Source organism: Tupaia chinensis, unplaced genomic scaffold (genome assembly GCF_000334495.1).
Source record: "Tupaia chinensis unplaced genomic scaffold, TupChi_1.0 Scaffold000459_1, whole genome shotgun sequence".
Lineage (NCBI taxonomy): Eukaryota > Metazoa > Chordata > Mammalia > Scandentia > Tupaiidae > Tupaia > Tupaia belangeri.
In genome coordinates, this window is record NW_006159968.1 from 2,715,572 (window position 1) to 2,729,135 (window position 13,564).

Consider the following 13,564-nt stretch of genomic DNA (forward strand, 5'->3'; position numbering starts at 1 on the left):
TTTCACTCTCTCCATCTTGACTCTTCCCATAATGTGATCATTGTAGGAAATGTTGCTTTTAACCATGTGTTCAACAACAGGGTGGTTATTACATCCAAGAACAGCATGGCCTTCCTATTCGAGGCAGTCTCAGATCTTTTGGGTGTGGATGGGTCCATCTGGGCCAGATCTGCTGTCCTCTGAGAGCATCATAATGTGTGTGTGTTTACCACACTTCTGGGTTTTGTTTTCTCTGTTAACACTGTTTGTAGATAGCTCTGCAAAGATTAACTGAAAAGCCTGACCAACACTGCAGACATATCAGTATCCAGATTTTGACCCTTTTTTCAGGCCTGCCTGGAAGACATTTTGATAAGGTAGAAAAATACACTAGCTCTCTTGGCAAACATACCTAGATATGAACTGAGGAGTATATTCCAAGCAGAAAAACCAGAACATTCACACATGTGGAGATGTGAGAGAGCACTGTGCTCAGCGAACCACACATGCTTCTGGAAGGTTCTCAGAGGCCAAGGCACAGAGGGCTTTAAAGAGCTCAAATTTGTCTAGAAGACAAATATGTAAGTGCATTCCTTGAAACCCTAATTCTCTTGGAGGAAAAATGTTCTATGGTCAAAATCTTTTGGGAAAGCCTGTTCTTCGTTTATTGAGAGCCATAACGCATATTAAAGGCTTCAAGAATTGCAAAACCTGTTTACTTGACCTTGGGGTCATTTTTACTTGCTAGCTGACTTCAGGATTGAGAATATCATTAGAATGGGTGTCAGGTACCAATGAAAAGAATAGGGAAAAGAACACTTCCTCTGCTTTATACTAGATTACTTGACTCCATTAGTAAATGGCCATTTCAAAGTGTCTCGTCCCCTTGGCCCACCTCTGATCATAGCTTGCATTGAAGTTTAGGGAGATCACTAGATCACCATGGACCAGAAGTGCAGGGATGTTAACCACCTCCGAGGTAACTCTCAACTGTTCCAGAGACAAGAGCTAAAGGAAGGTGTTCAGTCCTTCTTTCAAACATGCTCTTGGGAAGAGTTCTGCCTTCAGCTCAAAGGACCCAGCAGCAAACTTACAACCCTTTACATTGGTAGTTTTCTTCTCCTTCTCTCTCTCTTTCCCATCACTTCTGCTTCCTAGGATCATCTCCCAGTAAACCACCTGTACCCATGTTCCTGTCTCAGATGATGCTTTTAGGGGAAAAACACATTAAAATAGTGTCTGAGATTCATGCTTCACCTCTATAGCCTGAGCAGCCCCTGATTACCTCCCCATCTGAGAATAAATCTTAAGGGCCACATGGGAGGGCATTGAGAAATCACTGCTATGGGGTTCATAGCCAGCACTGGAGTCCACAGCACGTGCCTAGTCCTAAATCAACCAGTTTCAGCTGTATGGCCCTAGGAATGAATTCATACTCAGAGTTTCTGCTTCCTCGTCAGCCACAGGAGACTAGTCCCAGTTACCATGTGCAGTTGATGTCAAGACTCAACACAACAATGCTTAGATTGGTCCATTGCTTGGCACATGTTCATCTGCCAGTAAACAGCACCTGTGATGATGCTCTGCCTTCTCCTGACCATCTTTTTCTTCTCCCCTGCTTCTCTCTCTGTCCTCTTTCCCAGACATCTTTGTGCTGATTGCCTCTGTGCCAGTGGTTGCCGTGGGAAACCAGGGCAATGTCCTGGCCACCTCCCTGCGAAGCCTGCGCTTCTTGCAGATCCTACGCATGCTGCGGATGGACCGGAGGGGTGGCACCTGGAAGCTCTTGGGCTCAGCCATCTGCGCCCATAGCAAAGTAAGTGCCATGGAGACGCCAGGTATCCCAGTGGGCTTCTTGCTCACTGTGCCCTCCCATGGCATCCTCTCCTTTACAGCGTCACCAGAGAGTTGTTGTTTTGCCACTACTGATGATGGTAATAGGAAAGGGAAGAGGAGGAGGAGAGGAAGAAGGCGGTGAGAAGGGTGTAAGCACATAGTACACGAGGAGCAGAAATAGATAAACCTGGACTTGGATGTGAATCCCACCATAGGCAAATTACTCACCATTCTTGAGTTCTGAGTTTCCTCATTTCTAAAATAATGCCTATACCTCCCAATTGTTGAGAGGATGAAACAAGCTTATGCAAGCCAGCAAGTGGTGGGAGGGAAAAGTTCAGGAGTAACACAGACAGGTTTAAGTCCAAACTCTGCCTGAGTGATGTTGAGATGTTTTTTCTTTTCTGTAACCTCTCTGGATTTTGGTTTCTGTATTTATAAAACAAGAATATCCATTTATCTCAGAGTTATTGCGAGAATGAAGTGAATTGATATGTGATAATTCATATTTCTTAGAACGTGCCCAGCTCATAGGAATTGTTCCATTGCTATAGTTGGTGTAAAGCAAAAGCACAGTGCCTGAAACCTAGTGTTGACACAGACTAGCTCACTCCATTATCCTGGGCACTATTGTTACTTTATTACACAGATAAGAAAGCAGACACAGGAAGAGAAAGTAACCTGCCCAGAGTCACCCAGAGAAGCACTAATCCCAACAGTCCAGTTCAGAAGCCCATGTTCAGTGATGGCTACTGACCATGACTGTGCTCACTTCTCCAAAAAAGATTAGAATCTAGAAGGGGTGGGACTCAGCTCATTCTCCTTCCAGAGATCCACGTGGTTGAGCATGCATGGAGCCCATGCAACCAGAGCCCAGCTTATCTGGGTGTGTGGTACTCCCTATGTTTGTTTCCTACTGTTAACCCAAGCCTTTTGTACCACCTCATTTAAACTATTTGCTTTAGCTGGACCCTAGAGGAAGAAAGGAAAACCCCTATGTCTCAGCTTAGGTGGGGAAAAAAAGCCTGGCAGACCAGGGCAGGAGATGTCAGAAGATGACACCCCTGGGGCAGGTGATCTTTAGGTGTATAAAGTCAGGACTGCCTTCCTCACCAAGACTACATCTTGCGCCAAGCATGTGGGTGCAATGGTTGCTGTTTATGCCCACCAGATCCTCTCTGCTGGTAACCCTGTGGCCACTTCCTCAATAATCCCATGCAAATAATCCCATAAAGGCTTGGGTTAACAGTAGGAAACAAACAGGGAGTACCACACACCCAGATAAGCTGGGCTCTGGTTGCATGGGCTCCATGCATGCTCAACCACGTGGATCTCTGGAAGGAGAATGAGCTGAGTCCCACCCCTTCTAGATTCTAATCTTTTTTGGAGAAGTGAGCACAGTCATGGTCAGTAGCCATCACTGAACATGGGCTTCTGAACTGGACTGTTGCAAATAAATCACATATGCCCAAATCCCTGTCTCAGGCTCTGCTTCTGGGAATCTGGATGTGAGGCAGTGAGCCTGGTGCAATTTGACCTCAAGGAGCACAGAGTTTTTGGTTTGTTTGTTTATGGGTATTAATGTAACCATACCACCTCCATCACATAGCCCCAGAGCTGGTTCCTAGTTGTGATAGTTCTGATATGCACCCAGATACATTTGGGTAACTTCCTGTGGGATGGCATCTCATAGGAAGGAAATAGAAACTTAGGATCCAGGTAACAACTTGGTTCAAACTTCAGCTCTGCTATCTTCCAGCTGTGAGACCTTGAGGATGTCCCTCAGTTTTCACAAGCTTCCTCAATGATGAAGTGTGAGTCCTCCTGGTTGCTCACATGAGAAAAGGTGCAGCTAAGTGCTCAGTAAATAGTAGGTGCTCATTAACAGGAGTGTTTCGTATTTCAAGGATGCTCTTCTTCACAAACTATACAAATAGATTTACAAAGAAAATAAAATAAAGACATAAAATGCCTGATTTTTTAAGAGATTTTTGCTATAGGGCATGCGTGCTCACCAGAAAGATAGGGAGAGACAGAGAGACAGAAAGCAAGAAATCATCCCCCAGGAAGATGGCCATGCCACAATCCCGTTTTCCTCCATTCTCCTCTCAGGATCTTGGGCATGCACACACACGTGTCTGGCATGAGTTTAAGCCACCAGGTCCAGGACTCTAAGCGCAGTCGACTACATAGGAGTCCAGCAACATAGCCATTATGCCAACTGCTGGTCCCCCTGGTGCTTTTTCACCCAAGTGAACAATTTGTTCGCATGGTGTCTGAGGTGTACTGGCTGGGCCTCCTCCATTTTGAATATGAGGCCAGGCATCCCAAAGGCAGGAAAGAGGGAGCCTGGTGTACTTAAAGGCCTGGGAGGGATTTGTTCCCCTGACTTTCCTACTCTAACAGGGCCCAACCCGGCAGCCGTGGAGGAGCCCATAGATATCAGAGAAGCTGCTGGCAAGAATTGTGTGAAGCCAGCATTGCCTTAAATAGCCTTTTGAATGACTTCGAAGCACAGAATGGGGACCCATTTTCACTCCTCATTGGCAGCCATTATTCCATCTCTTAATAATCCAACGCAGCCAATTTTCTGTGCACGACTGAACAGATAGCTGCTTCTTTAATTAAATGCCAGATGAGATTTCTGACTTGCACTTTGAGTCCAGAGAGTATAAAACAACATATAAACATGAGGCCCGCACTCCACAAGGAAAGAGCTCATGCCCGGAGAGTCACAGAGAGCCTATGCAATGCACCTTTCCCTTCTCAAACTCCATGCCAGGCAGACCCTTGTGAAAGAGAGTGGCCAGTTGTGCCAGCCATCTAAGCTCACCTCTCTCTGCCAGAAGTGAACTCCCATGGCTGCGAGGTACACAGAATGCTGTGGGGAGGGCCAGAGCTAAAAGCAAATGAGTATAATAAAGTGTTTGAGACATAGAGAAGTCTGTTTAGAAAATGAGGAAGCCACAAAGCAATGTCGACTGAACTAGATCTCAAAATGAATGAGCAGAAAATTTCAGAATGGAGGTAACATGAGCCTAATGACACCTCAATGCTTTTTGTTTGGTCCCATCAGGGAAGGGCAGCTTAGGAAGCAGGACCCATGTAAGCCAATGCACAAAGGGAGGGAAGATGGAACCCCATCAGATTCTATTGACCCAGAAGGTCAGCTGACTGGCCGGAGGCAGTCAGATGTTGGAAGGATATTGATATGAGCAACTTTGTTCTCTATGTGACTCAACAAGCGTAATTTGCAGATTGAGTTCTCCATTAACTATGACTTTCTTCTTGCCCAACCTGTCATTATTAACCTTGAAATTCAGACAGAATAAGAGAAATGGAGAAAGCTGGGGTTGGAAAGAGAATTAGATATTGTCTTGATTCGGGTTTCTCAAAGTTCAATGATATACTGGTCTTTGTCCTCTCTCTGTATCCTCCCTAGTATTACTTAAAATTTTCTTTAAATCAGCTTAACTCTTGCTTATGTAGCCATGTGTTCTAGTCTAGCATATGACGATATCATGAAATTACAGGTTTTATGTGTTGTTTATACTCACCTCTCATGTGTTCTAAATCAATATATGACTATTTCACATTAAAATTATTTATCTGCATTCTACCAGTGGTGCTTTCAGGAACTCTAGGATCCAATTTCTTCTTTTTAAAAATGAGGATCTCAAGGCTGGGAGAAAGGAATGATGAACCTGGGTCACACAGTAATCTGGGGCAGGGCTGAGCGCCTGTCCACGAGGCCGTGCTAGCCCTCCCTTGCTCTTTATTGCCCACTGGTACTGAGCTTTGTCCTTGTTCCGCACAGTCCTGCATAGAATCCCATCTTCTGAGTCCTGGTAGCTAGTTTCTCCTGCCTTTTTACCTTCCCTTAAGCCTCTTGAACTGTGATATCAAAGTCACCCTGAGTCATAAGTCTTCCTCCCTTCCTAGAGTCATATACTTGTTCTGATAATTAATGATGGAAATAATGACCCTGTTGTTGATCCCATTTTATAATAATGGGAGGCGAGGATCAGAGAAGGTGAGTAACTTGCTGATGGTCACAGAGCTGGTGAACCTGGACTCCAGCTCCAGCATATCTGGCTCCATCGCCTACCCAGTGACTACCTCCCATGTCCACCTCTCACTCTTCCAGGAACTCATCACCGCCTGGTACATTGGTTTCCTGACGCTTATCCTTTCTTCATTTCTTGTCTACCTGGTTGAGAAAGACGTGCCAGAGGTGGATGCACAAGGAGAGGAGATGAAAGAGGAATTTGAGACCTATGCAGATGCCCTTTGGTGGGGCCTGGTGAGTCACCACCTTAAAGGCCAACCCTCTGGGGATTGACTGTTAGAGGCAGGCCACACAGGAAAGGCACGGCCACACTCAGTCGGACAGCTGCACTCTGTAGTCACAGGTTAGAGTGAGGTTCTCTCCATCTCTGATCCTGCTGCTGGAGACTCCCCAGAGAGCATACACTTCAGATGCGCTTTCTGTAGTGTTTATAAGAAGTCTGGACTTGGGACCAGCAGTTAGTGTAATGGCTATGTCGCTGGACTCCCATGTAGTCGACCATGGTTCGCGTCCCAGACCCGGTGGCTTAAAACTCACGCCGGGCACATGTGAGTGCATGCCCAAGATCTCGAGAGGAGAATGGAGGAGAAGGGATTGTGGCGTGGCCATCCCCCCTGGGGAGTGATTTCTCGCTTTCTGTCTCTCTGTCTCTCTCTGTCCTTCTGGCAAGCTCATGCTCCCTATGGCAAAAACCTCTCCAAAAAACAAAAAGAAGTCTGGGCTTAGAACTGTCTGGTTCCATGTCCACTTAGGAACCTTACCTGGTTAGCTAAAGTTTGTTATCAGCTAAGCCATGTATGTACAACAGACACACTGGCAGATATATGCACATGCACACAGACCTGAAGAAACACGAAAGACACATAGCTCCACCATGACATATAGCACCGAAGCTACCATTTACTGAAGGCTAACTTTGCTCCAAACACTTTACATTTAGTAACATATTTTAAACTCAAACATCTTTTAACCCCTTTTTTTAAAATGGGGAAACGGAGGCCTAAAGAGGCTAAGTAATTCAGTCTCTCAGTCAATAAGTGGATGACCTGGGATTCAAAGTCATTCAGGCTCCAGAGACCACACTATTCACTGCTCTTTTATCTTGCCTTCCACATGCAGAGTTGTACATGTACACTGAAAACATAGACATGCAAACACATGGGAATGTACTGCTCATACTAGGAACCATACATGCACATACATTAGACATGCACACATATATACATAGTGCATATGAATACACTCACAGCCACACATATATTTGAAAATGCATCTATACATTAATTCATACATTTTCAAGTATATATACACTTGAATGAAAGAGCACATATACTCGTTTGCAATTATTGAAACATTTATTGATGGGTTCACTAGAGGTAGAAAATTTCTAACCTATAAACAAATCTCAAGGTTCCAACAGAAGTTAATTGTCACTTGGTGCCTTTTCTCCCATGGAATCACATTATAAACTGGAACAGTGCCCAATGCTGGGACAGAGGCTTACCAGTAATATTCATCGACATGTCACTGACTTCCCTCTTTCTGAGGCATTCCATGTCTGGACTCTTCTCTTTTCAGATCACATTGGCCACCATTGGCTATGGAGATAAGACACCCAAAACGTGGGAAGGCCGTCTGATTGCTGCCACTTTTTCCTTAATTGGTGTCTCATTTTTTGCCCTTCCAGCGGTAAGTACCTCCAACATGCAACATCCCTACATGCCACACAGAATCCCTCACCATCTGGCCCGGCTTGGCTTTCCAACTTCACCTTCCATCCCTTCACATTCTAAATTCTGAGTCCTAACTACTCACTGGCCATCCCTTGACCATGATGTTCCTGCCTCTCTGCTGGCCTGTGCTGCTTTACCTCACCAAGAGCAATCCCTCCAAACATCTACTCACCATTGAGCCTTGCAACACCCGCTGCCCAGCAGTGGGGCTGAGATGCTGGGAGAGTCTGGGGAGAGGCTGACTGTATGCCTGACTTCTCTGACAGGGCATCCTGGGGTCAGGGCTGGCACTCAAGGTGCAGGAACAACACCGTCAGAAGCACTTCGAGAAAAGGAGGAAGCCAGCTGCTGAGCTCATTCAGGTCTGTCTGCTGGGAATGAACTGGAACAGGACTGAGATCTGTGTGTCTGTGTGTGTGTGTGTGTGTGTGTGTGTGTGTGTGCCCAAAATCCCAAGAGAGGGGAGCCTCACCAAGAGCAATCCCTCCAAACATCTACTCACCATTGAGCCTTGCAACACCCGCTGCCCAGCAGTGGGGCTGAGATGCTGGGAGAGTCTGGGGAGAGGCTGACTGTATGCCTGACTTCTCTGACAGGGCATCCTGGGGTCAGGGCTGGCACTCAAGGTGCAGGAACAACACCGTCAGAAGCACTTCGAGAAAAGGAGGAAGCCAGCTGCTGAGCTCATTCAGGTCTGTCTGCTGGGAATGAACTGGAACAGGACTGAGATCTGTGTGTCTGTGTGTGTGTGTGTGTGTGTGTGTGTGTGTGTGCACAAGCCAAGGCAGGAGCACATAGCTATGGACATCTCCATGGTTATCTATATGACCTGTCTCTGTGGATACTGAAAGATAGCCCTATCACTCTCCCATCCAAGTTCCAAGCCAAGCAAGAAATAGACACAGGTCTCAGGGATCAACCCATCAGCTTGTACTGATAATGTTGGTGTAGAGAATCCGAATCTGACCTGAACCTGGGATCATACTAGGCTTTTTTTTTTTTTTTGGAGAGTTTTTCGCTATAGGGAGCGTGCGCTCGCCAGACAGACAGAGAGAGACAGAGAGACAGAAAGCGAGAAATCACCCCCCAGGGGGCATGGCCATGCTGCAATCCCTTCTTCTCCATTCTCCTCTCGGGATCTTGGGTACGCACGCACACGCACCCGGTGTGAGTTTTAAGCCACCGGGTCCAGGACACGAACCACAGTCGACTACGTGGGAGTCCAGCGACATAGCCATTACGCTAACTGCTGATCCCATACTAGGCTTCTTTATAGCCCACTCCAGCTTGACTTAGAGACCTATCAAGAAGAGTCATCCCAAAGTTCAGGTGCTTAGCCAATCAGCTTGAAGGAAAACTGGCTCCTCACTTCTGGCAAGGATAGAGAACCCAGAAGCCAAGAACATATACAATGTACTGCATCACTTCATCCATTTGTCCTGCGTAGTAGACAATAACAGATTGGTGGTGGTTGGACACCTGCTGGCCCTTCATCCCCATTGACTACCCATCATTGGCTGGGGCTTGAGGGGGGTAGTAAGAGATGGTTTTAAAAAAAAGTAGAAATACTTCCTCTTCAAGTGTTTCTGCGTTATGATTTTATATGCTGTTGGGAGCATGGGAGCACAGAGAACAGGAAAGTACAGTATCCTAGCTATAGTTACTGGAATGTTCAGAGTATGATCACCTACTTATGAACTTGTGTCCAGTTGTGATGAGTGTCTCTGTGGATCTGTGTGTCTAACACAGGATGATGTATGATGGCATCCTACTTATTGCAGTTTTTAGGTCAGTCCTAGTCTCCATTATCCCATTGTCCTCCTAAACCCCAAATCATCAGAGCATCCCAAGAGTTCTAGTAGATTAGTATCAAAACGTTATCTCTCAGGCTCTATCTTGTACCCAGAAATAGTACAAAAGACCATGTTTACTTTCCTGTCTGAGAGAAGTCACAGAGAATCTTCTGGAAAGAGTAGGTCCTGATTCTTTCTGTGATTTTATGCCCAGAAACCTCTTCTTTACTTCTGCTACAATTCATTTCCCTGTGGTCCCATGCCTCACAATAACAATTATAGCTCTGAGGTGATGGGATCAAGGGAGTTTTTCCTCCCAAAGGAGTTAGAGAAAGCTAAGAGTCTTGGCTTCCCTGACCATTGACTAAATGCACATTCAAACTCATGGGGGTGGGGAGGGCTTACTATTGTTTTAATAGTGTAGGATTTTGTGTGAAATTCTCAGGTGACACCAGGGCATATCTGCCTCTCTTTTCTCCTTCCCAGGCTGCCTGGAGGTATTATGCTACCAACCCCAACAGGATTGATCTCGTGGCGACATGGAGGTTTTATGAATCAATCGTCTCTTTTCCATTCTTTAGGCAAGTGGAAACTCATCTAAATGTCGAGGGTGTGACTGACCATTCCTACCGAGGTCTGTATTTGTGTCTGGGGCCTCATGGTTTCCTGAGGGACATCATTCAGGGCAGTGGTTCCCACCCTGGGCTGCACATTAGAATCTCCTGGGAGCCTAAAATACCTCCCAGTACCCCAGCCCAGCCATAGGCTAATTAAGTCAGAATCCCCAGGGCTAGGACCCAGGCAGCAGTATTTTTCAGAACTCCCAGATGATTGTAGGGGGCAGGGGTTAGTCACTAGAGAGCATAGAGTGGCCAATAAGGAAAAATTCGATCAAGTGGACAGCCAGCACAAGGGGCCTCCCTAGCAATCCTGGATGCTTCTCGCACCTGACCAGGCCCTGTGCCCACAGACTACTCTGGCTTCAGGAAAGAGAAGGTGGAAGAGCAACAGGAAAAGTCTTCTGTCCACCTAGAGCTATAGTTTTGTGTTAGGAGGTAGGAGATTGAATCAAAATCTTCCAGTAGAAAAAATATAACAACTCCTTAGGGTGGTCAGTATGTAGGAAAAGGAAAAAGGAAATTAACATGTATTGGATATTCAACATGTTCCTGGTAACCCAGTTCACATTTTGTTTAAACCTTACAGTACCTTAAGAGATACATCAGTTTCTCACATTCAGGTGTCATGATGGATGGAAGTAATGAGCAAAGACAGATCTTGCATCCACTTTAAAGTTCTTTAACAGGAGCTTCCAGGGTGATTCTGACACCCTTGAAGATAGACTGAATGGTTACTTTTACCAGGCTGCTCTCCCAGATAAGCAAGCAGAGGCTTAGGAACTTTGCACATTTTGGCCAGTCAACCACATCTAGAGGCCTCCAAGGGTCATGGTCTTTTCACTACTTGGACTTCTAAAACCAACTTCTCCTTTCCTGGTTTTATATACTGCAGTCCTGAATTCAGAATTTTAAGTTTGTAGGTAGAATGCTAGGAGTTCCTAGGACCCCTAACCTGGAAAGAAATGTAAAGGAACATAAGCTTTGGTCATAGCTTCGTCCCAAGGCTGGAGTACTCTGAACGTGTTTCTGCTCTGTGTCCACAGTCTCAATGGATCATAGTATATGACCCAGCACTGGATAGACGACTCCCTCAATTTCCAACCTACCCTCCCACATACACATCATAGGACCTTGCACCAGACTCTGAATTCAGCCTCAATTTACCCTTCCACTCTCATCATCAGAGTATAGTAAAGATTTAGCAAAACACAAAAGATCTGAATTCTATTGAACCATTTCCTTTCATAAAACCTTCCAATGAATGACCATGACAAAAGGAAGAAAGCCCAAAATGTGATCATGACCTTCTATGTCCAATATCAGGCCCCCGCTTACCTCTCCTATTTCTCTTCCCATTATACCTTTACTTTTCAAGAGATTCTGGTGACACATGACTCTTTCTATTGAGGTATTTAGTCCACCAAAATTTTTGAGCCTCTTATATTGCTAAGCACTAGATCAGACCATGGAATCTCTAGTGACTTACAGAGAAATATAACTTTGATTGTGAAGGCAAAAAGATGTCACATGAGCAAGAGAATGACACAGTCAAATCCGTTTTAGGAAGATGACAGAAGGGTATGTGGGAGATTAACAGGTTCAAGAATCAAGGCAGGGAAATCAGTTAGAAAGTGATGGGTTCAGGGGAAGGAGAAATGATGGTCTAGACCAAGGTATATGCAGTAAAAATGGAGAGTAGAAGGAAGACATAAAAAAGAATAAACAAGAAGAATCAATTACTTGAGACCAGCAGATGGTAGAATGGTTATGTCACTGGACTCCCACATGGTCGACTGCCATTCAAGTCCCAGATCTGGTAGCTTGAAACTCACAACAGATGTGTGTGCATGTGTGCCCAAAATCCCAAGAGGAAAATGGAGGAGAAGGGACTGTGGTGTGGCCATCTCTCCTCGGGGCTGATTTCTCACTTCCTATCTCTCTGTCTCTCTGGAAAGTGCATGCTCCCTGTAGCAAAACATTTCTCTAGAAAAAAAAAAAAGAAGAAGGAGAATCAATGACTTGTGGAGGGTTAGGAAATCAAGCCTTCAATAAATGGAAATAAAATTTGGCTTTACTGTCTTCTTGGTAATTACACTTTTCCTTGCTTAGAAGATGACTTATGTGGTTTCTTTTGATTCTGAATTCTATTACTGCTATAATCATTTAGAGTTTGGGGGAGCATAAAGCAGAGTCTTATTAGAATGGGCAGGTGGCTTTCCCTTAGGAGTGACCTTGAACTAAGAAACAAAAAATATGTGCAGCCATGTTGGAAACAGAACCAAGATGATTTTCATTTGTTGTGCATCCCAAGGTCTTGGCAATGGGCCCATTCTTTTGGTTTGCTTTGTTATAAATAAAGCATTGTCCTATATGTCAAAGACTTGGAAGAATGCATTGTGCTGCAGACAGCTGCTGTGATATGGGAATGGCTTTTAAACTAAGAACATTTCTTTTTTCCTTCCTTTTTCTTTCTTTTTTGAAGGACAAAAATACAAAATCATTATAGAAATTCACTTACCAACCATTCTGAAGCAAAGTAGTTCCTTGAGAACAGAATACCTCTGAATTCCTGTCCTCACCACACAAGGGGATTTCAAAAAGTTTGTGGAAAAATGGAGTTAAAGTACGAGGTTTTTTTGGTGCAGAAAAAGATTGAAATCCACCCATAGTTTTTTCATAATATATGCATTTCCTGTGAGCTGTTTGAAGGCTTGCTTGTTTGTTAATAGCAAAGAAGTAGCTGATAATACACTGATGTGTCTTTACTTGCCTTCTAAAAGATTTCTGTCTTTTGTTTATTTTATTTTATTTTTCAATTTGCCAGAAGACATATGTGCTTATTGGAGAGAGTCAGTGAGAGAGAAAGTGGAAAGTCACCTCTCATGGGAAACGGTCATGCCACAATGTCTTCACCATCTCTCTCCTCTTGACATTTTTTTAGGCAGACACACACACACACACACACACGCACGCACACACACACACACACATGTATTTTGTTTCCTTTTTTAAAATTTCTTTTAGGTTTTTGCCATAGGACACATGCACTCTCCAGGGATAGACCAAAAGAGGGAAAGTGAGAAATTCCCCAAAGGGGTTGCCCATACTGCAATTGCTTCTTCTTCATTGTCCTCTCAGGATTTTGGGCATGTATCACACACGCACACATACACACCTTGATTGTGGTAAGCCATCTGGGAGTACAACACCTTAATCATGATGCCACCTCCTACCCCACCCCTCCAGTATGTTTTTCAAGTCACCAGGTTTGGGGCTTGAACCACACAATAGGTTACATGGGACTCAGCCACCTTAACAATCTGGCCATAGCTGACCCCTCTTTTATTTTTTAAATAACTTTCTCAAGATATATATCACAACCTGAAAGAGAATTTTGAATACTATAAAAACATAACTTTTTTAAGTGGTTTTAAGTATATTAAGAAATATGGGCATCAATCTTCACTATCAAATTTCAGAAAAATTTTATTACCCCAGACAGAAACCCATAGCAGTCTCCTCTGGATCCCTCTT

At 44.6% G+C, this 13,564-nt stretch overlaps 1 protein-coding gene across 1 annotated transcript in view; it reads left to right on the forward strand.

The window, feature by feature from the left end:
• KCNQ3 (potassium voltage-gated channel subfamily Q member 3) overlaps positions 1-13,564 on the forward strand; it is a 115,882-nt gene that overhangs the window by 55,577 nt on the left and 46,741 nt on the right. Inside the window, exons 5-9 of the mRNA XM_027774586.1 lie at positions 1,623-1,795; positions 5,963-6,118; positions 7,463-7,573; positions 7,884-7,979; positions 9,897-9,991. Of these exons, the coding sequence (XP_027630387.1) occupies positions 1,623-1,795; positions 5,963-6,118; positions 7,463-7,573; positions 7,884-7,979; positions 9,897-9,991 (631 nt within the window). The remainder of the gene's footprint in view (positions 1-1,622; positions 1,796-5,962; positions 6,119-7,462; positions 7,574-7,883; positions 7,980-9,896; positions 9,992-13,564) is intronic.